This window comes from Phycodurus eques, chromosome 5 (genome assembly GCF_024500275.1).
Source record: "Phycodurus eques isolate BA_2022a chromosome 5, UOR_Pequ_1.1, whole genome shotgun sequence".
NCBI lineage: Eukaryota > Metazoa > Chordata > Actinopteri > Syngnathiformes > Syngnathidae > Phycodurus > Phycodurus eques.
Genome location: NC_084529.1, coordinates 14373605 through 14400656, shown reverse-complemented (window position 1 = coordinate 14400656; position 27052 = coordinate 14373605). Strand labels below are relative to the sequence as shown.

The 27052-nt window shown below is 40.8% G+C and overlaps 1 protein-coding gene across 1 annotated transcript in view; it reads right to left on the bottom strand.

Moving 5' to 3' along the window:
* Positions 1-19190, bottom strand: part of ldlrad3 (low density lipoprotein receptor class A domain containing 3) — an 81106-nt gene extending 61916 nt beyond the window's left edge. The window contains exon 1 of the mRNA XM_061677616.1: positions 18809-19190. Within this exon, the coding sequence (XP_061533600.1) occupies positions 18809-18851 (43 nt within the window). The 5' untranslated portion in view covers positions 18852-19190. The remainder of the gene's footprint in view (positions 1-18808) is intronic.
* Positions 19191-27052: the final 7862 nt, after the last annotated feature.

Below are 27052 nucleotides of genomic sequence, written 5' to 3'. Positions count from 1 at the left end.
GAAAGCAATCTGCAAACCATCCATCCATCCATTTTCCGAGCCGCTTCTCCTCACTAAGGTCGCAGGCGTGCTGGAGCCTATCCCAGCCATCATCGGACAGGAGGCGGGGTACACCCTGAACTGGTTGCCAGCCAATCGCAGCAATCTGCAAACCCCTTGAAAGAATGTGTTAATATTCAACCTTCATAATTTACAACTCCAATTCCAATGAAGTTGGGACATTGTGTTAAACATAAATAAAAACAGAAAACAGTGATTTGCAAATCATGTTCAACCTATATTTAATTGATTACACTACAAAGACAAGATATTTAATGTTCAAACTGATAAACTTTATGGTTTTTAGCAAATAATCATTAACTTTGAATTTTATGGCTGCAACACGCTCCAAAAAAGCTGGGAGAGGTGGGAAAAAAGACTGATAAAGTTGAGGAATGCCCATCAAACACCTTTTTGGAACATCCCACCGGTAAACAGGCTAATTGGGAACATGATTGGGTATAAAATGAGCTTCCCTGAATTGCTCAGTCATTCACAAGCAAAGATGGGGAGAGGTTCACCTCTTTGTGAACAAGTGCATGAGAAAATAGTCGAACAGTTTAAGGACAATGTTCCTCACGTACAATTGCAAGGAATTTAGGGATTTCATCATCCACGGTCCATAATATCATCAAAAGGTTCAGAGAATCTGGAGAAATCACTGCATGTAAGCGACAAGGCCGAAAACCAACATTGAATGCCCGTGACCTTCGATCCCTCAGGCGGGACTGCATCAAAAACCGACATCAATGTGTAAAGGAAATAACCACATAGGCTCAGGAACACTTCAGAAAACCAATGTCAGTAAATACAGTTTGGCGCTACATCCGTAAGTGCAACTTGAAACTCTACTATGCAAAGCAAAAGCCATTTATCAATAACACCCAGAAACATCTAAGATGGACTGATGCAAAGTGGAAAAGTGTTCTGTGGTCTGACGAGTCCACATTTCAAGTTGTTTTTGAAAATTGTGGACATCGTGTCCTCCGGGCCAAAGAGGAAAAAAACTGTTATGGTCGCAAAGTTCAAAAGGCAGCTTCTGTGATGGTATTGGGCTGTGTTAGTGCCAATGGAATGGGTAACTTACACATCTGTGCAGGCACCATTAATGCTGAAAGGTACATACAGGTTTTGGAGAAACATATGCTGCCATCCAAGCAACGTCTTTTTCATGGATGCCCCTGCTTACTTCAGCAAGACAATGCCAAACCACATTCTGCACGTGTTACAACAGTGTGGCTTTGTAGTAAAAGAGTCCGGGTACTAGACTGGTCTGCCTGCAGTCCAGACATGTCTCCCATTGAAAATGTGTGGTGCATTAAGATGCGTAAAATACGACAACGGCGCTGTTGAACAGCTGATGCTGTACATCAAGCAAGAATGTGAAGCAAGAATGGGAAAGAATTCAACCAGACACCAGATCCTTTCACTGGGGCACGTGCCCCAGTATAAATGACTGGCCATTGGGAGTCCCGAGAGTTTTCCCGGTAGCCCGGTGTGGCCGAAATAAAAAAAAGAAAGTTGTTATTGTGTCGCATCCACCACAATGTTTCCCATTCATTCGTTTGCTACGTCAACTGCACGCATGCACGCACGCAGCGTTAAAATGTATGTGCGAGAGTATGGTCGCACAGGGTGGCATGGCACAGAAACGCCACCTAATAAGCCCCTATGTAATTGCATTCCATTGCAATATATGCACGTATTTGTAAATAAGCTGAACAAGTATGCTGCACACTCACGCTACAGCAAGCGAGGAGGGACAGTTTTGGAAGGGGAACAAAAGGCAATTCACAACTGGTTTAACAGTGGAATGACAACATATGGCTGTCAGCAACACCCGCTAAGGGGCCCCTTACTAGCTGCTGGCTGGTGGGCCCCACCTCCTACAGGCGGCTGATATTGTCTTTATCAACGACACAACTCTCAACAGACATTGCAATGACACGTTGGGGTCAGAGAGCTGTCTAATGGCACACCCTACTAGCATGCTTGTTGGAAGTACGTCTACAGCACAATAAAAAAATAGTGGGAAGTGTTGTATCTGTTACATGAGAAAAGTAGTGCTGCCAGTTTGTCCCAGTTGGACAAGCATCACAAAACAGTAAACCTGCTAATAAACAAGTTGAGGCAAAACATATATCTGTTTGAATTTATTTACACTGAATGGGTATATGGCATTATTAGCCATGCTGCAGGAAGCTGTTCCAATGCCAACAATGATAACGTCTCTTATTAGCATAATACAAAAGCAAAAATTGATATCAAACTCAATTGTGCTAAAATGTTAACATGAAGTACTGGAGCTGTTACTGCAAATGGCTGTTCATAAATTATTCTACACAGATCTCAGTGATTTAATTGGCACACACTGTTGTTCACTTGCATGAACATATTAAAGGAAGGTTACCAAATATAGTATGCTCTTTTCTTTTTTCTTCCTCAAGGTGCTTTGTTAACATTTTCTTGGTCAACAGCAACTGCAGCAACAACAACAACAGCAACCCTCTTTAACTCAAAGTAAAATTCTATTAAGTTTATTTGTTAGGTTAATAAATAAATAAAATAGCATACTATATTTGGAACTTTCACAGCTGAGTCACTGTCAAGTGATTGACTGATTTATGTAAATGAAAAATAGGCACTATGTTTTAATGCGGAAATACTAAACCAACAGAGTTCTGACTTCCTATTTGTTTATGTCATACAGTATATGCATTTGCTGCCATGCTCAAAGTGTTTGTAATTGTTTTTAATATCTCAAGTAATAGTTTTAGTAAAAGTGAAACAGTGGGGTGGGGCAATGTGTGTGTGTGTTTTTGTACGTGTCTGTGCATGAGTTCGTGTGTGCGTGCATGCGTGTGTGAGGAAGGGGATATACTGTAGTAGGGGGTCTGTGCACCAGTAGAGCTTTGTGCCTATCAACACCCCTGCCTATGGGTATCAGAAACTTCAGAAACAGCACTGCACCTAAAGTCTCTGGAAAGGCAAATCAAACACCCACCCAGACCAAATGTTAGCCTGCTGTCCCAGTAATTACATTTATTATTTATATATACATTGTAGGCGGCACGGTGGGCGACTGGTTAGAGCGTCTGCCTCACAGTTCTGAGGTTCAATCCCCAGCCCCGCCTGTGTAGAGTTTGCATGTTCTCCCCGTGCCTGCGTGGGTTTTCTCCGGGCACTCCGGTTTCCTCCCACATCCCAAAAACATGCATGGTAGGTTAATTGACAACTCTAAATTGCCCGTAGGTATGAATGTGAGTGTGAATGGTTGTTTGTTTATATGTGCCCTGCGATTGGCTGGCAACCGAGTTCAGGGTGTACCCCGCCTCCTGCCCGATGACAGCTGGGATAGGCTCCAGCACGCCCGCGACCCTCGTGAGGAGAAGCGGCTCAGAAAATGGATGGATGGATATACATTGTACACTGTATATATAAATATGGATTTATACACATACATACACACGCACACGTGCACGCACACATTGTATGGAATATATAGCATACGACCTGGTCAATACCCATGTGTTTGGATTTAAGCATTTTAGGTGTGTGCTATAGTGAGATTATGGAAAGCACACAGCACAGTGCCGGTAGAGAAGAAGAATAAATAAAATGCGGGAAATCATTTACATAACAGAGTACAAAGGCCATAAAAGGAGGTGAGGAGAGGAAAAAGGAAATGGTGAGGGGGAGAATATAACGCAATACACTCACCAGGCCCAACATTTTTACCGCAAGCACAATGAAATGAGATCCAATATAAGAGCTGTATCAAAAATGTGCCATAATGCCTCGATCAGACGACAGGATTTTAGCACCGATATTGGCACGATCAGCTATCGCAGCCGATTTCTTAGATCGGGCCCACATATTTTTTCTGGAAGGACAAAACTTCTTGTATTGTGACATAATCCACCACCAACGATTTGGCCCTACGATAGCCCTACGACGCCAAAATGAAAAGTCTAGCATGTTTGATTTTTTTTTTTATATCTTCCGTCTAATGTGACATATCAAGTACACCTCTTCGACAGCGCACCTTGACGTTGAACAATATGATTGCATATTGTGACGCAGCGCATCGCCTCCCGTCCTTGCCGTTGTCAACATACTTGCACGCCGTTGTCTAAATGCGGTGGTATCGGAGTACATGTCATAGTGTTGCCCTTATCTGCCAGAGAAACTGCAAGATTTAATGGCAGTCGTCTGACATAGTGCAGTTGTAAAAGACAAAATTTGTCTTGTTGTCTGATCCAAGCTTTACAAAGACATAATGCTCAGTTTTGATTGACACTGTCATGATCATTGTTATTTTGAGTATACTTTACAGTGGTGAGAAATTTCTCTGCATCACACTCAGAGCTATTTTCAAATAATAGTGAGTGAATTGCTCATTTGCCAAGCGTCTGTCTTTTCTTCAGTTTGTTTTAAATACAAGGAAAATGCATGAACCATGGGTCGAGGAAAACACAAATTAAGCTCTGAGCTACATTATATACGGTTTATTACATATAAGCAAGAGGGGAAAATTCTGTATTTTCACAGTGAACACCCTGAATTTAAAAATACAATACCAATTGAAAAGCCAATTCAATGACAAAATTACAACTCAGCACTCTATTTTGCAAACAAACAAATAACAGTGTTGACAGATTGAATTGGATAGTTTATGTACTGTAGGGACAATAGTTTTTTTTCTATTTTGCGCAATGTACTTCTTGTGTGTCTTCTCTTGCATGCTATTTATATTACATATTTATATTTCCTATATCCACAATTGCTGCTGAAACGATGCAAATTTTCCCATTGTGGGACTAATAAAGGTTATCTTATTTTATATTACAAATATTTATTAATAATAATAATATACTTTTAAGCTGCCCACGTTCTGAAGTGACATGTGGAGTGACGTACTAATTATTCTCCGGTTTAGATGAAGCATCAAGAGTGGACGTGCATTATTTTATATATCTATAAACACATATTAATTGGCCTGTCATTTGGTTGTTCAAAGTTGGTTACTCTCTGCGAAAATGCGGTTCCACCCAGACCTATAGTGTTCTGTATCACCCAGACATGCAGACACCAAAGGCATGAAAAAGGTGACAAAAAAAAACAAAACAAAACAAAAACATTGTAGGTACTAGAGGACCATCTCTTGTCGCCGATGTTACGTGTACTTCACGGTTCCGCTGGGACCACAACCAGGGCCACGACCTACAGCACCTTAATGCGAAAATACAAAAGACCAGTGCAACAAATACGACATTGGCTGATCTGGTGAGCAAAAATGTTGCTTAAACGTACAGTAAGAGTCGCAATAGAGGATGTCCGCACCAGAGGTAGGCAGAGTAGCCAAACATTGTACTTAAGTAAGAGTACTGTTACTTGACAATAATGTGACTCAAATAAAAGTAAAAATTAGTCCTCCAAAAAATTACTTGAGTAAGAGTAAAAATTCAACAGTGAAATAAATACTCAAGTACTGAGTAAATAGTGAGTAACGCCTGAGTTCTTTAACCAGAGCATGAACAGCAATAAAAATAAATAAATAAAATGTAAATGTGCGAATTCGGATGTTGCTCTGTGTGTGCGTGTGTATGTCAAACATTAAACTACAACAAAACATCTGCAATTTACTGCACGGTGTTTTCTCAAGTTATAAATGCCTTTATGTCTCAAAAGTGTCTGTTGTCGTACTAGAGCGGCTCCAACTACCGGAGGCAAATTCCTTGTGTGTTTTTCGGACATGCTTGACAAATAAAGATGATTCTGATTCTGATAAGTGGGCTGAAGTATCAATGTTTGGGCAGACAGTGCCAGACAAATACTACAATACATGAAAGCTGTTGTTTTTGTTCATCTAAATGTAAACACAAGTAGCGCGCCGTTGCCTTCGTGGTAACGACGACCTTCCCAATATGGTGGCCATGTTGGAACGCCGACCAGACGGGCTGGCTTATCTAGTGTTAACATCTGTGCCCGGGAAGCCCAATAGAAGACGTTGTGTGTCACGTGACTTTCTTTCATTGGTAAACTTGACTTAAACAACACTACCGCTTAAATTGGATTGGAGCAAACGGCGCCCAATGCGGAAGTCGAAGTTGTAGACTCCCGCACGAAATAGTTGATAAATAAGCAATAATTGATCAATAAAGGGAGCAAGCGACATTTAGATCATTGTAACGGAGTAAAAGTACCGTGACTTATTAACAGCAGAAGCAGTGGAAGTGTTTTTTCTGGTCTCGTCAACTTCTCTGACTTATCCAAAGCAGGTCCCGAGCGCACAGCCGGAACCTCAGGCCGATGCGCTCGCATATTAGTCCGCCGCAGAGTAATATTCAGAAATTACATCTGTGCGTGGATGGTGGATGTGTGGAATGAATCTAGCAGCCAGCATTCAAGGAGTACGAAACAGCCTATGACAACAGCGACAACTTTCGCCTCTGCGGCTTGGCAGCCAGTGGGGCTAATAAAATGCGTGCTGTTCAAGGTGGACGCGCCGGTAATGTCAGAAACCTGATTTTTTTTTTTTTTTTTTACGGTCGTAATGAGTCAACGTTCAGTGATTTCCACAACAAAATACATATAACATTTGACAGCGCTTGTCACCTAGGTTAACATATTACTTTATTGGTCAAGTGTTTGTTTTGTTTTTTAACTGTTGAGCGTAATAATTTGGAACATTGTATTTGAAGTAATTTTTTTATATAAAAAAATACTGTTGTCATAAGTGATTCTGTTCACACAGTGCAAGTTCCAACATTAACGGTGATGATGGCTGGGCCAGCACGCCGCTGTGTTGGGTCACCACGTAGCTATTGATGCTGCCTCGCTTCAGGCCAGTACAAACTTCTAAGTCAACGAAAATGTTCGCCTGCTGCACCGACAAGGGCACCTGCGGTTGCACCCAAAAGGCAAAGGAAGGTGCTAACTATCGAAGGTGGCGTGTCTGTTTATAAGAATCTTCTCGCCCAGAAGAGTGGCAACAACTACCTATAACTATGTTCTTCTCTCGGGAAAAAAGAGAGAGAAAAAGGACGCTACAGTGGAGCGGCGTCAGGACTAAGAGGGACAGTAAGAGGAAGCATGAAATACGCGCGAGTCACAATGAATAATTTCTTATGTTTACAACCTCATACGTTCTTCATGAAAATTAAATTCGTTATTTCAAAAAAATGTCAGAAAATGTTTACATTTTTATTTCTTAAACAAATGTTTGGGCCTTAAAACAGGTTTTGAACTTTGTTTCGTTACACAATAATATTAACAATAATAATAATAATAATAAGTACAACAACAATGATAATAATGTACTTATTTTTCTTCCAAAGGTTTGAACTTTGAGCGTGTTTAAACAAGAGAGAAATGTGAGAAAATGTTAATGGTAAGGTTTACAGCCTTAAAACACAGTATAATAATTGTAAAAAATAAAGTGTCCGTGGGTTATTTTTGGAACGTAACCCCCGTGATAAACGAGGGAACACTATGTGTGTGTGTGTGAATATATATATATATATATATATATATATATATATATATATATACACACATATACACACACACACACACACACACACACGTAACTATATCATTTCGGTTTGTTTTACTCTGCTGTCTGCAATCACGTTGGCATTGCTGAGCCCGTGGCGGTGGCGGACCTCCTGGCGGCAGACTCATGGCTCGACGCCGGGCCAAAGCGGCGACATAAGCTCGGCGAGCACCGACCTGCTCCTTCCCCACCAAGTGTGGCTCAGCGGGAAAACTTAAAGATCAGTGTTTGGAAGCCTCACGCCCCTCAGCCCCAGCCGAGGAAGATGCACACGCCCGCTTGGGCTCAGACCCTGTACCTGACCCGTACCCTGGTAGTTTTTTTTCGGTGGAAACACAGGGGGAACTCAAGCTACCAGGGTAGCTAGGGAAGTTCCTGCAAAGGTTCCTACAGTGGGAAAGCCCCTTTGGCCTGTGTCAACTATCTGTCAACCCTTAGTATATGACTGTTGATTGTTAAAGCATTTGTCCTGTGAAATTATGTTATTGTATGGTGAGTTGGTGACTGGATAAAAAAAGTTCTACTTCTACTACTACTACTACAACCTCAACACAGGAAGACCTGGGACCTCTTAACTGTGAGGCAGATGTGCTAAACACCACACCTACCATGCTGCCCTACATTGTTTGTATACAGTTTAAAAATACACATATGATAAAACTTATTACATTACTTAGGAAACTTATGTGCTTTATGGCCCTCCATGACTCGTTATTTCCCATTACAACTAATTCCTGATTTGTTTTGCACTGTAAATAAAGGTAAGCAAGTGTCTCATACTAGGAATGCGCCACAGCCTGATCTGTCTGCTGCACAATGCTCTCCTCCACCCACCTCCCACGTCTACAAGGGGGTGCTAGCGCTTCCCATTGGCTGTTCGTGTCCCACTTCTCCAAGGGCTGTTTGAGCGAAGCAGGCTGTTACAACTTATTTTGGAGTAGAAGCCTGTGTTGACAGCTAAGATTGATGTTTAGTACCTGAATCATATATGTTTTGTTGACCTCAAGGAAGGACTTTAGCTTGGCTATAAATGTGCATGTTTACTATTATTAGTATATACACCAGTAACATATTCCTATAGCACGCAGTAAAACTAGGGCTGCTTTTAACAAACGTGCCACATTTCCTGTCATTTATGTATATTTGACAATATAGACCTCAAGAAAAAAATGCTCTCTCTTTTCTCTGAAATAAACTACTTTTGTCATCAGTAAAAATAACTTATAGAAACACCCACAAAGACCACACAATGAAGAAGCCTACGACACATTCATTTAAATTAAATATGCATGAGGCTGACTTAGTGTGGACGTGTCCATGCCTTCTGTTGCCTTCATATAAATGCAAATAAAAATTAAAATAAATAAAACACTCAACACGGTGAGTGATTGGAAAGTGTCTGTTTTCTTCTCCTTCCATTTCATTTTTTTGCAGACAACAATGCTGGCAGCTCTTCGTTTGCATCTCTGCTGGTAGGTACTCTCCGCCTTCCATAGCTCAATTGATTTCTACCAGTGAAGGGGTTCATGGTAAAATGCTACATCCACATAAAATCAAGAGACCTATTTCACCAACAATTTTTACGAGTTCAAAATTTCCACATTCAAGAAGTATGCCAACAATTATTCAAAAGGAAATTTTAAAAATTACTTTTTGGAGCAATTTGGGGACTTTTGTTCAGAAAGTCAATGAAAAACTAAGCACAATCAAGTATGAATAATTCATATACATCTACTTTGAGTTGAGTTGAGTTGAGTTCAGAATCAGAGCTATGATTTAATCACACTGATGTGCCCACCCAGTAACCAGAGGGGAGGAGAACTCAAATACCATCTTAAAAGGCTCAGACTTGTTAAAGAGGCTACATTATTGATACACCCTCTTTGGGCAGAAAAAGTACAAGCATAACGAATTTGAATTTGAGAACAACTTGGAGACTTGGAATATAAAACACTTTTAAAAAAAAATTATATCCAGTATCACTTTGCATACAGCATCACATGTTTGAATCTACTTTGTAAACCATCAAACACATTTAATGCTAAAATCCAATGTGAGTATTGGGCTCGTAAACTTTCTGAATTAAAATCACCTCCCAAAAAGCTGACGGAGTTTATAAATCCATGGGGGTCCCTCATTTCCTAAAACTCAGGGGCCACGAATGCCCACGAACCCGGGGAAAATCTTCCCTTTGTTGCCCCCACTCCGATTCCCATGCACAGGACAAACAGTCCAAATATACAAACCCCAATTCCAATGAAATTGGGATATTGTGTCAAATGTAAATAAAAACAGAATACAATGATTTTCAAATCCTTCTCATCCTATATTTAGTTGAATGCACTACAAAGCAGGGCTCTAGAATAACCTTTGCACTGGTCACACTGGTGCACCCAACCTTTTTTATTGGGTGCACCAGCATAAAAGTTAGGTGCACTCAAATTTCCTTTGTTTTTTGTTTGTTTTTCTTTTCTTTTTTTTCTTCTTTTTTTTAACCTGTCCTGTTCAGCTGCATGGCCTTGCAGAATGGTGGCTCTGTATGCCTTTTGTGCTGGAGCAATTTTGCTCTGCAACAGGGGAGTTTGAAATATTCACTCTACTTCTTTTAACATTTTTCAATTATTCTGATGTTTATTGAAACTGCAGCCAGTCGGCTGCCATGGTTGCCAGTCGGGAAACCTGGTAACCATAGTAATAGAGTGGGTGGTGGGTTTTCACATTTGTCTTGGTTGGACTCCTGGGGCCGGGTAGGGGCTCCGCTTCCTCTCCCCTCTCTTGGCGTCCTCGCCTGTCCTTGCGCACGACAAGGGTTGGGTGTCGTTTGGGTTTGGGTAGTTCCGGTTCCTTGTTGCGGTTCTGGGAAGTTCTTTGTTCCGGTTCTTCTGGGGGAATGGGTCGGGGAAGTTTGGGTGGTTTGGATAGGAGGTGTCCAGGTTGTGACCGCCCACGGTTTGGACTGGGGTGGGCATTTGGCTCGGGGTTCTTTGTGGCCAGTATCAGTGTCGGACCTGTGGGCTGGGCGGCGGTGTGTGTTGGGGTGGTCCAGTTGACTTGGTATTTTTCGGCTGGGGGTTTGATGTAGCGTTGTTGAGGTGGTTGTTTGGGACTGTTTCATCACGTCGAGTGGTTTGTGCTGTGCGGGTTTTGGCTTGGCTTCCTGTTTTAAGCTTGTGGCCTTTTGTTTTGGGGGGTGCGTGCCGGGGATCGGCATTTTGGCACGGAGGGGTGGGGGAGGGGGGCTTTGCAAGGTGCTGGTGATTTTTTTTTTTTTTTTTTATGGATAGAGCCGGGTGCTGTGGAGTGCTGGTGTCTTTCCTGATTTTCACCGGTGGGGCGCGGGGTTGGTGTTTGTGGTGCTGTGGGATGGCATTTGTGTAGGTTTTGTCCCGGTTCACTGTGGTTTGGGGTTGCTGCGGTGGGATTTTAGCTCGGTGTTGACCAGCTGTTAGCATGGACGTGTTTTGGGGTTTCGCTCGCCCGGTTGACTGGGAGCTGGCTTCGCTGGGGCTCTGTGCGGTGTGGGGTTGGTCTAGGGGTGCGTTCGGACGCTGCGCGTCATGGGGGCGTCCTTTACGCGGTATGGTCTTGCTCCGGGTGTTGTGCTGGGGCGACCAGTCATTGATTTTGGCGGGGTTGTACGCCGCCGCTGCCGTTGGGCGCGTCTTCGTCCGCGTTCTTCTTCGTTGGTTTACACCGCTTCTTCATTGGTTTTCGCTGCTTCTTCTTCGGGGTGGGCGGATTGTGGGCCTCGGGGCTGGGGGCCGGGTCTTTGGGTTAGGGCGGTTCCGGTGGAGTCGGGGCATTGGTCCAGTTTTAGGTCGATTGTTGATTCTCGATGCCCAACCCTCCTCACGACAGGCGCTTAACTTGGGCTCAGCTTTGGCAGGCTATGACTGTTTTTGGTTTTTTTGGGCCGTGTTGGTGGCTGGGGCCCCCATGCTCTCCGGGGTGACTGGGACAGTGGCAGTGGTAGGGCTCGGATGGGGGGCGGTACCCCTCCCCTTGGGACTGGTTGGGGCGCTTCGGTCGGGCTCAGGACCTCCCTGGGTCTACCCTATAATGCATTTTTACAATGCATGATTTTGCTTCTACCAATATGATCAAAACATGAAGTATTATCTGTATTTCGTTTTTTTCAAAGAATTATCCTGAAGTGAAGCACTTTAGTTGAACACGAAATACTTTATTTTTATTTACTTGCTCTTATTTTGAAAGTTCACAGCCCTACTTTTATTTAGTAAATGAGGAAACACACAGTTGTGCTCATATGTTTGATTACCTAAGCAGAATTTGTAAGATGGGTACAATTCTTTAAAGAAAACACGAAGGGCCAGGCGAAGCACATTTAATTTTATTTTAATGAAATTCAAATTGAACGGTCATGCATTTAAGACAAGCATTATCATTAAACAAGACATAACAATAAAGAAATTAATGATGGTTGTTGTTCAGTCATCAGTCATATTTTAAAAAATAAATATTTCACAAATTCTGCCCAGTATGTGAACTTATGAGCACAACCTTACATATATGCAGTCATACGTACCCCTGTCATATTGGAACGAAAGTGTAGGCTACACCTTTTTCATAACCACTAGGTGGCGGTGGCATATTAGAATGAAAGTGTACACATTTCTTATAACCTCTAGCGGGCTGTGGCATTTTGTAATGAAAGTGCACAGCTTTTTCATAACCTCTAGATGGCAGCATACATTTACAACCCCAATTCCAATGAAGTTGGGACATTGTGTTAAACAAATAAAAACAGAATACAATAGGTTTCCAAATCATGTTCAACTTATATTTAATTGAATACACTACAAAGACAAGATATTTAATGTTCAAACTTATAAACGTGATTCTTTTTAGCAAATAATCCTTAACTTAGAATTTTATGGCTGCAACACGTTCCAAAAAAGCTGGGACAGGGTCATGTTATTACCACTGTGTTACAGCACCTTTTCTTTTAACAACATTTAATAAACGTTTGGGAACTGTTGAAGCTTTGTAGGTGAATTCTTTCCCATTCTTGCTTGATATACAGCTTCAGCTGTTCAACAGTCCGGGGTCTCCGTTGTCGTATTTTACACTTCATAATGTGCCACACATTTTCAATGGGAGACAGGTCTGGACTGCAGGCAGGCCAGTCTAATACCCGCACTCTTTTACTACGAAGCCACACTGTTGTAACACGTGCAGAATGTGGTATGGCATTGACTTGCTGAAATAAGCACGGGCGTCCATGAAAAAGACGTTGCTTGAATGGCAGCATATGTTTCTCCAAAACCTGTATGTACCTTTCAGCATTAATGGTGCCTTCACAGATGTGTAAGTTACCCATGCCCTTTGCACTAACACAGCCCTATACCATCACAGATGCTGGCTTTTGAACGCTTCGTCCATAACAGTCCGGATGGTTCTTTTCCTCTTTGGCCCGGAGGATACGACGTCCACAATTCCCAAAAACAATTTGAAATGTGGACTCGTCGGGCCACAGAACACTTTTCCACTTTGCATCAGTCCATCTTAGATGAGCTCGGGCCAAGGGAAGCCGGCGGCGTTTCTGGGTGTTGTTGATAAATGGCTTTTGCTTTGCAAAGTAGAGTTTCAAGTTGCACTTACGGATGTAGCGCCGAACTGTATTTACTGACATTGGTTTTCTGAAGTGTTCCTGAGCCCATGTGGTGATATCCTTTACAAATTGATGTTGGTTTTTGATGCAGTGCTGCCTGGGGGATCGAAGGTCACGGGCATTCAATGTTGGTTTTCGACCTTGCCGCTTACATCCAGTGATTTCTCCAGATTCTCTAAACTTTTGATGATATTACGGACTGTAGATGATGAAATCCCTAAATTCCTTGCAATTGTACGTTGGGGAACATTGTCCTTAAACTGTTCGACTATTATCTCACGCACTTTTTCATAAAGAGGTGAACCTCGCCCCATCTTTGCTTGTGAATGACTGAGTAATTCAGGGAAGCTCCTTTTATACCCAATCATGGCACCCACTTGTTCCCAATTAGCCTGTTTACCTGTGGGATGTTCCAAACATAAATGTTGTCACACAGTATCACAAACACTAATCTTGTAATCATTTGGTTCCATCCATTTAAAAAAATAAATAAATAAATTACAGGTGCCATGTGAAGTTAACTTTTCACGCCAAAATGCAGAATGCTGAGTTCCCTTCAAAATATAAGGCTACAAGCTTAAAACAGGAAGTCAAGTTAAAAATATAAAAAAATTATAAATTTATAATTTAAAAAATTATATATAAATTATAAATTATTTATAAATTCATATTCTTATAAATTATTTGATGTGATAAAACAGTCCCAAATAACTATTTTAACAATGCTATATTAATTTTTAGCTGAAACATTAATTAATTAATATTAAGTCAATTGGGTTAGTTCCACACACATTGCCTTTTCCTTCATAGGTTTGATATTGATACTGGTTATAAAGAACCCCAAGTCAAATGTTAATTGTAGTCTATCCTGTGGGCTGCTAAGAAAATAAGTGTTCATAATTTGGACACCCTTTATTTAAACCATGCAACATTTTTTGACCCAGCCCCCTAAAAGTATCGGAATCGAGAATCGTTTGGAACCAGAATTGAACTAAGGAACCGGAATCGCTCTAATTCAAACTCTGCCCAACCCTAACATTTACTAAAGCTAAGAGCAAAGAAAGCGAGCAATGCAGAAAGGAGGACCAAGAGAGAGAGAGCAAGAGCCAGCAAAAAAAATAATAAAATAAAAAGATGTGCAACAGGGAGACTACAGTATCCTAAAAAGAAGCGTTTGAACAGTGTTCTCTGACAGATGATGTTGTAACTAAAGGTCATTCCCTTAATATTGCCATCTATTTGATGTCTGTAAAAGGCCAACTTAGACACAGAAGTGACGTGACAGGCAAAGACATTAATAGGCTGAGATTGGTGATTTAATTGGTGATGAATTTGTTCTTCTGCTAATGACAGTCAAAGCTATGAGGTCTCAGAAAACGATACAGTATTTCTACCTGAATCCACTGAGATTCTCTGGCGAAGATGTGAGGTAAAATTAATGTCTCCTCAAAATTGGACACCCTGTTGACAACCTTTTTTTTGGCACTTAATTCTTCTTTGATTGGAGACCAAGTGCAGAGACAGGTTACAAAAACAAATATTTATTATTTACTATTATTTTAATATATTATTTATTCCTGTTTGGATGCATGGATGGATTTTTCAGTTGGGGTTAATTAGTCATGATTGAGTTGTTGGATGGTTGAATCTAGTCCTGATTTCAATATTTTTTGTCAGCATCAGGCCAGAAACATATGACCTATGTTAAAACCTAAGTTTTTAAAGGCAGACCTACCTTACTACCCTACATCACAATTTTATGAAACAACAAAATTTAATTCCTTTATGTTTATTCAAAGCTGGGATAGGCTCCGGCACGCCCGCGACCCTAGTGAGGATAAGCGGCTCAGAAAATGGAAAAATGTTTATTCAAAACAAGCTACATACAGTATATATCAGCACATTTACTGTAATTGTCATTACAATAGTACCACTGCATAAAATGGAACCATACAATTTGAATGTCTATGTAAGGGTTGTAGAGATTTTAAACAAAACAAAATTTGAGTCAAATAAAGGTAAACTCAAGAGAATAGCTTAAGACTGTAAATTTCCCAATATAATTTTTTAGCTCTGTCAAAAACGATTAGCAGGATTTCGGAATGGTAACGAGAAATACAATGACAATCATCAAGTCGGAAATTCAACTTGTGATATACTAATAACATCAAGTCAGAAAGGCGTACACATCTTTGTCCACCTCTAGTAGCTTTAAGCAGCAACTGTATAACACCAAGTCAGTGGGCTCTACTCTTGACACCTACTGTACTCATACAAAATGTAGCTAATGAAAGGTATTGGCACTGCATGGTCCGGAAATGCAGCCTGCATATTTTCATATGTACAGGCCAAACAGTAAGCATATCATATGCATTTGACCCCGTGTGAAGGTCGAATTAGACTGCAAGTTTTGAAAATACAGTACATAATTATAAAAACTGATGTCTACATTCATGTCTACACTTGCCCATTTTAATAACTGTATAAATGTCTGAGTGTGTGCAGGCGCAGTGAAGAATCTCTGACTACCTGCAGAGGTCAGTCAAGGAGGAATCTATCATGTTCCATCATAATCAGTTGCTGTGCTGTTCCTTCAGGGCAGATGAGCTCCTGACCCACAGCGAACACGGTACGGATGAGAACCCCATGACGGTGAAACGTGATGTTAACCTGCTTGACTGATTTTGACCCCATCACAGGTTTTGCAGACAACATGCAGGTCAATAATTTATAAATGTGTGGATATTGACTGCATGGTTTTCTTCTGGAAGATGTGTGTATTTAGACATCAAAATATGAAATGAGTCAACAAAGAATATATTACAATCTACCAAGACAATACCATGTGCAGTATAATTAAGCAGAGTTAGAATGAGTAAGAAATGTGTTTTTATGGCAGTCTGATTAACAGTGTTTCATGTTTGTTTGTTTTTTATGTGCAAAGTCCTGCTTACAATTTTAGGTATGTCAAGCTACTACTGTGTTCTAAATTAAAGGTACATAAACAGGTGAGTTTTTGTTTTTGGGGGGGGGAGGAGTTGGGCATATGTTGTTTCCTCTAATCTATTTTAAATCACTGATGTAAATAACTTTGATCATTAGTTTCCAAGGTGAACTTTATTTAAGGGAGATGATTGAAAGAGGTTGTTACACGTTATTAAGTCAGTTGTAGTTTTTATGCATCCTGCTGATGAGAAGAAAAGAATAGCCCAATGCCTTGCGAAAGGGATGAAAACCTTGGACTTTATTTACATATAGTAAATATCGTCTCAAATGCCAGGCAGAAAAGCCCAACTAGAATAGCTTGAAAAAGGGCATTCTGGGAATTTCCAACCTAAAATATCTTGCAAACCCAATAAAAGTATTTGCTGGAAGGGGACCTTTAAGTCAGAAAAGGCATGCAGCTGCGCCCCTTTCTGGCTCCACAGATTCTCCCGTAGGCATAGACCGGTGACTGGTTTTGTGGTATACCGCGGTTTTAACAAGTCACGGATTCAAAACTGCTAAACCTTTCCATCAGTGGTATGAACCACCAACTCTGGTAGCACTGTCCGATACTGTGATAAAAGCATCTACCGTATTGTGATAAAAGCATCTACCGTACAATATACTCTAATCCTCTATCCTTTATGTCATAATGTTTATGTGTGGTGTATTGGGTTAGCTCTATTGCTACACTAATGTAGCGTGTGAGACGATAAAACAACAGCTATTACGTCATCCTTGTTCCTCACTCTCCAGGCATGAGTAATTGATTTACATTCAATCCAACTGTTCCACGTTTGCAACACAGTTCACACAGGGATGACATGCTAAAGAGCCGACTGTTATGTTACACTGTTCACTTGTGAGCCCAGTTCAATAAACGGAGTCTGTGCAATATGCATGCGTTCCAAGACATATGAGTTTCAGAGTTTTTGTGTAACAAGAGTGACTTTTGACGCCCTACACCTCTGACTTTACTCTAACATTGTATGAATAAATGAAGGTTAATGAAGCTGCAGGACTGCCACTACTGTGCGATAGCACATTTACAGTACATAATATTTACAGCACTGCTGGAGGAGCATGAATGTAAACAACATTGTACATTACACCACATTTCAATAGTGTAAATTCCTTGAAAAACTGCTTGTCATACCAGATATTTTTAATGGTATTTTTCCGCTGTATATTTGTTTTATTGTATTTTTATTTCTTATTCACGTAATTGCATTTTCTACTTTAAATATTTCATTTCAAAATAAATGGATAAATAATAAGAAAAAAAGGTCATAAAATGAATGTAATTTTTAGGAAAGATACTCCATTGGGATATACATCGTTATCGGGATCTAAAGTTACCAATACAGTCATTATAAAAGTGTGTCGATATCAGACACGAGTAGCTTCTGGCATTCAGAAAATTCTTCATCTAAATCTGAAAAAGCAGGTAAGGTGTATTTTAATTTACCATACTAAGCTACTGGTAATTTATCTTTTTTGCGTTTTTTTTCTCTTTTTTTTGGGGCAGCACAGTGGTGACTGATTAGCACATTTGCCTCACAGTTCTGAGGTCCCCGATTCAAATCCGGCCACCTGTGTGGAGTTTGGTTGTTCTCCCCGTGCCTGCGGTATCCTCCCAAAAACAGGTACGGTAGGTTAATCGATGACTCTAAATGTTCCATAGGTGTGAATAGTTGTTTGTTTATATGTGTCCTGTGATTGGCTGGTAACCAGTTCAGCGTGTACCCTCTCGCCCAAAGTCAACTGGGGTAGGCACCAGCACACCTTGGACCCTAATTAGGATAAGCGGTTCTGAGGATGAATGGATGGATGGATGGGTTTTGTTTTGCTCACGCAGCACATGTTGTCAGTTCAGTCCTGATTAACCTGTCACAATGTATGTTGCAGCAAAGCTGTGTCCAGATTTTTTTTTTTTTTTTCATATCAATAAGAGCACTTTTTTTTCATTATGCCAAGTCATCAAAATGAGTGTTGTATATAATTGACATTTATCATAATTGACATTTTTACTTTTGCACTTAAGTACATGTCATTGTGTGTACTTCATTACTTTGCGTTAAATCAGTCCTACTTTTACCAGCGTATTTTTTGCGGGAATCTGTGCTTACTGCGGGTAACAACTTTAGCCACCACTGCTGATTGGAAAAAAAAACATCCCAAATCTAGTGGAGGAGCAAGTACCAAGTGTCCCGTTATGAACCGTGGTGAGGCCGCCCACGTAAGCTCCGCAGGGGCCCGGCTGCCACGGGCCGCCTGGGGAACAGTTTGTCATTGGGCTCGCCGCTCAACCAGCTCCCTTCGTCGAGTTCATTCGCACAGAGGAAGGATGGAAAGAGCGGAGGGTGGCTTTAGCAACATGCTTCTCTCGAGTCACTCGTAACTGAAGGGGGACCACCGACAATATTCGACACTTCGCAACGTTCACGCCAAAAACCAACAGGGAAATGAAAGTTCTTCACCAAAGCAAACTAGCTAGTCGGCGGCGAGATACACCAGGTCGCCCCCTCCTCTTCACATCCCACGCCCCGCGCATCTGACGCCATTAAGTTTGCGTGTTCATTTCCAAAACTTACCAACTGTGCCTGAGCCGAGCAGAATGTACCAGATCCACATCATACGCGCTCCTTTCCCCGCAGTCCTGATCTTTCCTGGCTCCACCGCGGGGCAAAAAAACGGGTGGGGGGGTGGGGGGGGGGGGGGGGGTGGTGGGTGAAAAACTTCCTCGGCGACGCCTGTTGGACTTCAGATTTGGAACTACTTTATCACCGGCCGAGTTAAATAGACCATTTTTGGCATTCCTTGGAAAATTTCGCGTTGAGTGTGGGCAATGGCGTTCGGTCTTGGGAAAGGGGTGGGGGGGGGGGGGGGGGGGGAGGGGAGGCAGAACGTGGACGGGTCTTCGGGGTAGAGGGTGGCAGGCTGAAGTCGCTCCGGTGTTGTTGTTGAGAGGCGGGGGCGGAGACAGAAAGCCGGTTGCAGAGGTCGGCCCTCCGGGATAGCGGTTCCCAAACTGCGGTTCGGCTGGGGACCGCCAGCGACCCTTCCCAGAAACTGCCCCTCTGTCACAATGCAAACGGATACATGGTAAATTAAGTCTCATGCATCTGATTAACGACACTTTTTCCCAATTTGATTTCACATATATTTTTTTACCATTTCTAATGCTTTCCATTCAGTGGCCACAACATTAGTGCACCTGAGCAATCTGATGATAAAACATTACAAATATTTTCAAAAACAGATGATTCCCAAAAATAATAATCCAGTCTCATGATACTCACTGAGGTAGAATTTAATTAACCTTGTGTTCATTATTGTTGCTTGAGCCACAATAATGAACACAAGGTTAATTAAGTAGATTGTTTGTGTTTGTAAGGTTAAATTAATTATTCAATTTGTTGTTATTTTAATTTGATTGTTTGTGTTTGTAAGGTTACTTTATGATTCAATTTCTTGTTATTTTAATTATATATATATTTTTTTTATTATTAAACTTGTCCTGCCAAATGCACTCCTTAATTTATTACTGACAATATGCTCATGTACTGATACAAATAATACATTTATAATACCAAATATATTGTTTTATAGGTAGTGAGGGAATGTCAATACAACCAAGAGATACAATAATAATAATACTAATATACATAGTGAAGTCAAGTGAACCAAATATGTAAGCAAAATGGCTTGGGGAACATTCAAGGAATGAAGTATATAACCAACACGTTTAGAGAATGTTACAAAAACTTGGTGCTGCAAACAAGGAGTAACCAAAACCTAACCAAATGTAACACTCAGGGAACGCTACTGAAACAATAAGCTAACGTTATCCAAATGTTCTGGAAAGCAAAATTGTTAGTAGGGGCTAGTCCAAGGTTATCAAACACATTTTCGTGGTGGGCCGAGTTCTAGTAATGGTTATTACAGCACATGTACACAATTGCTCTTGTGTTTAATTGTGATGTATAGTATATTGTTAACAACAAATTGAATGCATTTTAAATAAGAAGTCACGGAAAACTGCACTGAAAAAAACTACTTAATTTTCAGTTGCACATGATGAAAATGTGAAGCTGACATAACTTTTTTTCCTTTTCCTTGAAAATAATGTATATCTGTGGAACACATTTTCATCATGTGCAACCGATGTACATGTTCCAATTAAGTAAATTCAAAGGAGTTTTTTTTCTCTGTGTGGCACGCAAATATTTAAGTTGACAAATATTGATCAATGTATGTTGAAAATGGATTTGGTGAAAAAAATGCTTGTTATATCTGTGAAAAGGAAAGGAAAGGAAAATTGCAATTTTTGCGATAGATTTTCAGTCAGTGTGAAAAGATGAACTCCTTTAGCATGAAACGTGAAGTTGGCACAATTTATTATGCTTCAGTGGGCCACATAAGGCGATACGGGTGGCCGTATGTGGCCCCATGCATGGCCTTCAGTTTGACATCCTGTACTATATTATGTAGGGTACAACATTAAGGTCCTCAGATTGAATCCTGACCCCAACGTCATCTTGGCTGGCGAAAGCCTGCCTCACATTTTCCTTGACTTTTGTGCAAAACTAGCTATAAAATGATAATAACCTTTTTGCGGGGGCAATTATGTAATATAATGGGCCAATTATTGGGGTTCGCATGCAGAACATATTAGGTTATGGGCAAGAAATGTAACTGCCTTGTGGTCCAGCTACACACCTAGGCTTTAAACACATACAGTGCGGCTCAGTTTCTGAACAGCAGAAGTCATGGATAGTCATATGCCTTGAAAAATAATTAACCCATAAAAATAAAATAACTATCACAGTATAAATTCAACTCCCACCAGCATTTAAACAGCCATTCCCGGGCTCCTCAGATAAAGCTAAAAAAGAATTTCATTCCTATAATATTGAACACCATTTAATCTGTTGCTCTGGTCTGCATCATTACTTTCGTAAAAAGAAAATATTTAAGATGTTGATATTTCATTATAAATGTCATTAAATCTGTGCCGGTGTACACAAATGAAAAGCAGTTGGTTTTGCATTTTGGTTGCTTACTGTATCTGATGAACCAAACTGTAAACTTAAAACCAAGGTAGATGCTAAACAGTGACTTTTGGTAAACTGTTACACCCCTAGCAATTGTAGATTTATATGATTTGCGGGCTACCATACCTATGATCTGGCTTGTAATGAAAATACGTTTATTTCTTTATTTTTTGGTTTGTTATTTTTGTAACCTTTATGTAACCAGATAAAGCCCAAATGAGAACAGAATCTCTTTTACAAGGGTGACCTGGCCAAGAGGTCAGGGGCACATGTCCTATAAACCATTAAAAGGAATTGGCACGATAGACAGTGACAATTAAGGTGCAATTACAGTACAATTACAATTACCGTACTTTCACGACCATAGGGCGCACCGTATTAACAGGCGCAGTCTCAGTTACGGGGTCTATTTCTGTATTTAACAAATACATAAGGTGCATCGTATTATTGGGCGCAGGCATGGTAAAACATACGCTAGCTTAATACCTACGGTAGCATGCATGCACTGCTAAAATAATGTTTTTAAAAAGGCAGCGGGAGCAAAACTGAGTTCAGTTGTACTTTATTGAGGTATTTAACAATGTAGTCATGTTATTTTTTTGATCAGTCGGCATCCACAAATCCATCAAAGTCCTCATCTTCTCTATCTGAAATGAACAGCTGGGCAAGTTCTCCATCAAACATGCCGGGTTCCCTCTCATCATTGTCAGAGTCAGTCTTGTTGCCGGGGGGCTGTTCAGGAATGATGCCGGCTTTCGCGAAAGCTCGAACAACAGTGCAAGCAGACACGTTAGCCCAAGCATCCACAATCCATTCACAAATTGTGGCGTACCTCGCCCGACGCTGCCTCCTAGTCTTAGTAAAGCTGTGTTCGCCATCTGTCATCCATCGCTGCCACACCGCTCACAACTTCACTTTGAACGCCCTGTTTACACCGATTTCCAGCGGTTGGAGTTCATTAATCCGTTGCTCGAGTTGGTCTTCCAACTCGGGCCACCTCGCCTTGTTTCCGCGTTTTGTTTTTCTTTTTTTTTCGCGTAAACTCAGCTTCGTCTTCTTGACTTGGCGGAGCTCGTTTTCCTGCTTCCTCCACTTGCTAACCATGGATTCGTTGATCTCGAATTCTCTCGCGGCTGCTCGATTCCCATGTTCCTCCGCGTAATTGATAGCTTGCAGTATAAACTGTGCTACGTGAGCGTGTCTCTTCGTAGGTGCCATTTTCGGGGGTCCTTAGCCAAACCGATGTTGTTTTGCACAATGCACATACCGGCGCTATATACCTACTGGGGGCGTGCCTTTAGCGTCCTCCTTCACGCGCACCCTTCCCCCTTTACGTCCGCATGCTGTCCTTAGCCACGTCCGCTTTTCCTCTGTATAAGCAGCGTGTCGGCAGGAAATGCTCCCAGTCAGTCAGTATTGACATGAAATTTTCACCAGATGTTGGGAACAACCCAAGTGATCCATACATACAAAGAAAGTAGAACAAATAAGATCAGAAATTAAGTTGTGTGTAAAAATATGAAATGACACAGGGAAAAAGTATTGAACACATGAAGAAAGGAAGGTGCAAAATGGCATAGAAAGCCAAGACAATACCTAAAATCTATCAATAATACAACAGCAATTCAGCCTCTTTTCAGTGCAAATGAATATCAACTGGATCAGTTCTAACTGATGGCTGACAAAAAGGTCTCATTGCCAAGGTGTGAATCAAGACACGTTGCATGATGGGTAAGAACGGAGAGCTGTCTCAAGACCATCGCAAACTAATTGTTGCAAAACATAACGATGGCATTGGTTACAGGCGCATATCTAAGCTTCTGAATGTTCCAGTCAGGACGGTTGGGGCCATAATACGTAAGTGTAAAGCAGATCATACCACCATAAATTTGCAGTGATCAGGTGAAAGAAAGAAGAATCAAAGAATAATCAGAAGAATTGTCCAAGGACCACCTGTGGAGAGCTTCAAAAAGACCTGGAATTAGCAAGTACTGTTGTCACAAGGAAAACAGTGAGTAATGTACTCCGCTGCCATGGCCTGTATGCACGCTCACCACGCAAGAACCCATTGCTGAAAAAAAAAGCATGTCAAAGATCGTTTAAGGTTTGCTGAACAACATTTTGACAAGCCAGTTGAATACTGGGTGAATATAGTCTGGTTGGATGAGAGCAAAATTGAACTCTTTGGATGGCATAATGCACACCACGTTTGGAGGAGAAATGCCACTGCACATCACCCTAAAAACACCATACCAACAGTAAAGTTCGGAGGTGGGAACATGATGGTGTGGGGCTGCTTTTCAGGAAATGGTACTGGTAAACTTCACATTATTGAAGGAAGGATGAATGGGAAAATGTACCGAGACATTCTTGACAAAAATCTGCTGCCATATATGAGGATGATGAAAATGAAACGAGGGTGGACATTTCAGCAGGATAATGATCCAAAACATACTGCTGAGGAAACTCTCAATTAGTTTCAAAGAACAAAAATAAAGCTGCTATAATGGCCCAGCCAATCACCTGACTTGAATTCAATCGAAATTATATGGAAAGAACTGAAACTCAAGATACATAAAAGAAGCCCACAGAACCTTCAAGATTGAAGACTGCCCGTGTGAAGGAATGGGCCAAAATTACATCAGAGCAAGGCATGCAACTCGTTTCTCCATACAGGAGCAAACAAAGGCTTTTGTACAAAGTATTACATAAATACCAGTTGGTGTGTTCAATCTTTTTTTCCCTGTCATTTCACATTATTAAACACAACATAATTTCTGAGATTTTTTGTTCTACTTTCTTTGTATGTATAGATTACTTGGGTTGTTCCCAACATCTGGTGAAAATTTAATGTCAATACTAGCACCTTTGGAAATATATTTAATGAGAAAAATGGTGACGTGTTAAATACTTATTTCAGCCACTGTATTTCAGAGGTTTCCTCATGTGTCAGACTAGACTGAAGAAAAAAAAAAAATCAAACATGCTAGACTTCATTTTGGCATCATAGGGCCAAATCGTTAGTCGTAGATAATGTCACACTATAAGGAGTTATGTCGTTCCTGACAAAATCTGTCGGGCCCAATCTGGGACATCAGCTATGATAGCAAATCGAGCCAATAAAGAGACTAAAATCTTGTAGTTTGGTCTAGGCACAAGGTGCATACATCGATGTGTGTTGTTTACTTTAAACGAATACACTCAAATATAGAAATACTAAGCATACTATGTTGAAAGATATGTGTGAAATTACAGATTAATTACAAACAAATGAAAAGTGCTATACGTATTACAGTATAACTGGGCATGAAAAGAAATTATTTTGGCTTCATGTCTGGCTGGACACTCACCTGTTCAATACTACAGTCCATTTAAATAGAGGTAGACTTCACACAATTATCTCAGTATACATCTGTGTTTTGTTGAGCATAATTAATTTTCTACTGAAGCTATTATAAACTGTCCAAAAAATACATAGAGGGAAAAAGAAAAACGTGCGCTGATTTTCACATATCACGAGTATCCATGCCTCCATTTTCTGTACCGCTTTTCTTCACGAGGGTCACGGGCGTGCTGGAGCCTATCCCAGCTATTTTCGGGCGAGAGTGAGCTGGTCGCCAGTCAATTGCAGGGCACATAGAAACAAACAACCTTTCACACTCACATTCACACCTACGGACAATTTAGAGTCTTCAGTCAACCTACCACGCACGTTTTTGGGATGTGGGAGGAAACTGGAGTAGCCGGAGAAAACCCACGCAGGCACGGGGAGAACATGCAAACTCCACAGGCGTGGCTGGGATTTGAACCCCGGTCCTCAGAACTGTGAGGCACCGTGGCGCCTATATCACAAGTATGTTATCCTGTATTTTCCCACATCGCAGTATATAACGCAGGGTTACAAAAAAATTGCAAGGTCTTTTTTTTCCCAATATCGTGCTGCCCTATTAATGGATGATATTTTATTAATATATGCACTGAAGAGTTTGGCCTGAGCTGAGACATATGCTCTTCAGTTCAACACCACAGTGTCTTGTAACTTGTCAAGGCAGAATGTTTTGCAATGGGTCTAATTAGATGGTGTAGGTTTACCAAATAGTTTGGCTGGTGAGTGCCCCTGTGCCAGCTGAAGTTGCAATGAAACAGAGTCGTCGATGGAAACACAGGAGACCTCAACTATTAAAGCTTCCCCCTTTATCACTGGACCACAGCTGTGTGTGGGCAGGCATCCTGACTTCAAACAAATGGCTCCTTTTGATAGTGTGCTCACCTGGAGGCACGGAACCAATATCAGACTTTCCCAGCTCACTTTATTCCTTTAACGCTGCTTTATCAAGCCAGACAGACTCAGGCAGTCCCAAACTCCCTGGGATGGCCATGTCATGCAATTTAGATCTTTTTCGTCTAACCCCCACCCCCAAACAAGAAAAAAAATGGTTGATTGCTTCTGCAGGTTAACCTGCAAGGCAGACAGACTCATGAGGATGCAGGAGGTGAGGTTTTTCAAATGTGAAGCAATCCATCCGATGTGCAGGGTTATCTACAAGGTTACGTTGCCCTCATATCGCCGGCAGTATATTTCAGTACATTTTGACAGGTTCTGATAGTATGTCCTGTAACCACTCTTAAAAACTCTGTGGTTAGCAGATATGAATATTTTAATAATGGCGAGAGCTAATGATGGCCGAGGCAAGCCTGTTCAGCACAAATCCCAAATAAAATCAACCGTGAAAAAGTCAGGGAAAGGTCTTAGATAAAAGGGAAGCATTTTAAATGCAGACAGGTCTTGCTTCTTCTAAAGTTGTAGAATTTGGACAAACAAAATGTTCAGGAAAAAATGCTTCAAAAGTCAAATAAATCAATCATCATGTCACGCAAAACTTCATCAAAGCTCATTAGACGCCAGCTAATTTTGGTTAACTCAAAAACTCAAAGGGCTTTTTCTTTTTAGTGGCGGCAGTGTTACCAGTGACAGTCAACCAAAAATGTGAGATGATAACCACAGAAATATAAATTAAACTTACTGTGACATAGGAAAGGTTCTGGTTTCTCGGTACAGTACAGCACATTTAAATAGCCATTAAATACAGAAATTTATACATAAACAGATTAATTGATTGAGTTGAGGATTCTGGTGAGTAGTTTTGCTTTTTCACTATTTAGTTTTATGGTGTTTCATGAAATGATGAACTTCTTGTATGACAGACAGGTATGTTAAAATGTTACATAAAACATTGCTTGCACTCTTGATACAGATGTTGTATATATATATATATATATATATATATATATATATATATATATATATATATATATATATATATATATATAATGGCAACAGTCTGTGTCTGAAACAAATTAATTCACTTTACAATTTTTTTCTATAGGCGAAAATGTTTTGAAATTAGAACAACCAGCATAAGGCAATGGAATTTGTTCAATTTTAAAGGTTACACTGTAGTATATGTTGTTTTGTTGCAATTTAGACTTCCACAAAAGACTGACCATTACACCTTAACTTGAAATATTTACCTGCCCATGTGTCAATCACATTTATTAATTTATTAACTTCTCTGCCGATTCCGCCGCCGAACCCAGCTTCAGCGCGGCGACGTAGGCTCGCGGAGCACAGTGTTTGTCCAGCCTGCTCCTTGTCCACAAATGATTCTCACTCAGTATGCTACTCACAATCACACTGCCATGGACTGGCGATTAGTCCAGGGTATAATCTTCGTTTTGCTGGCTCGGATAGACTCCAGCTCTGTAACAGGATTAACTGGA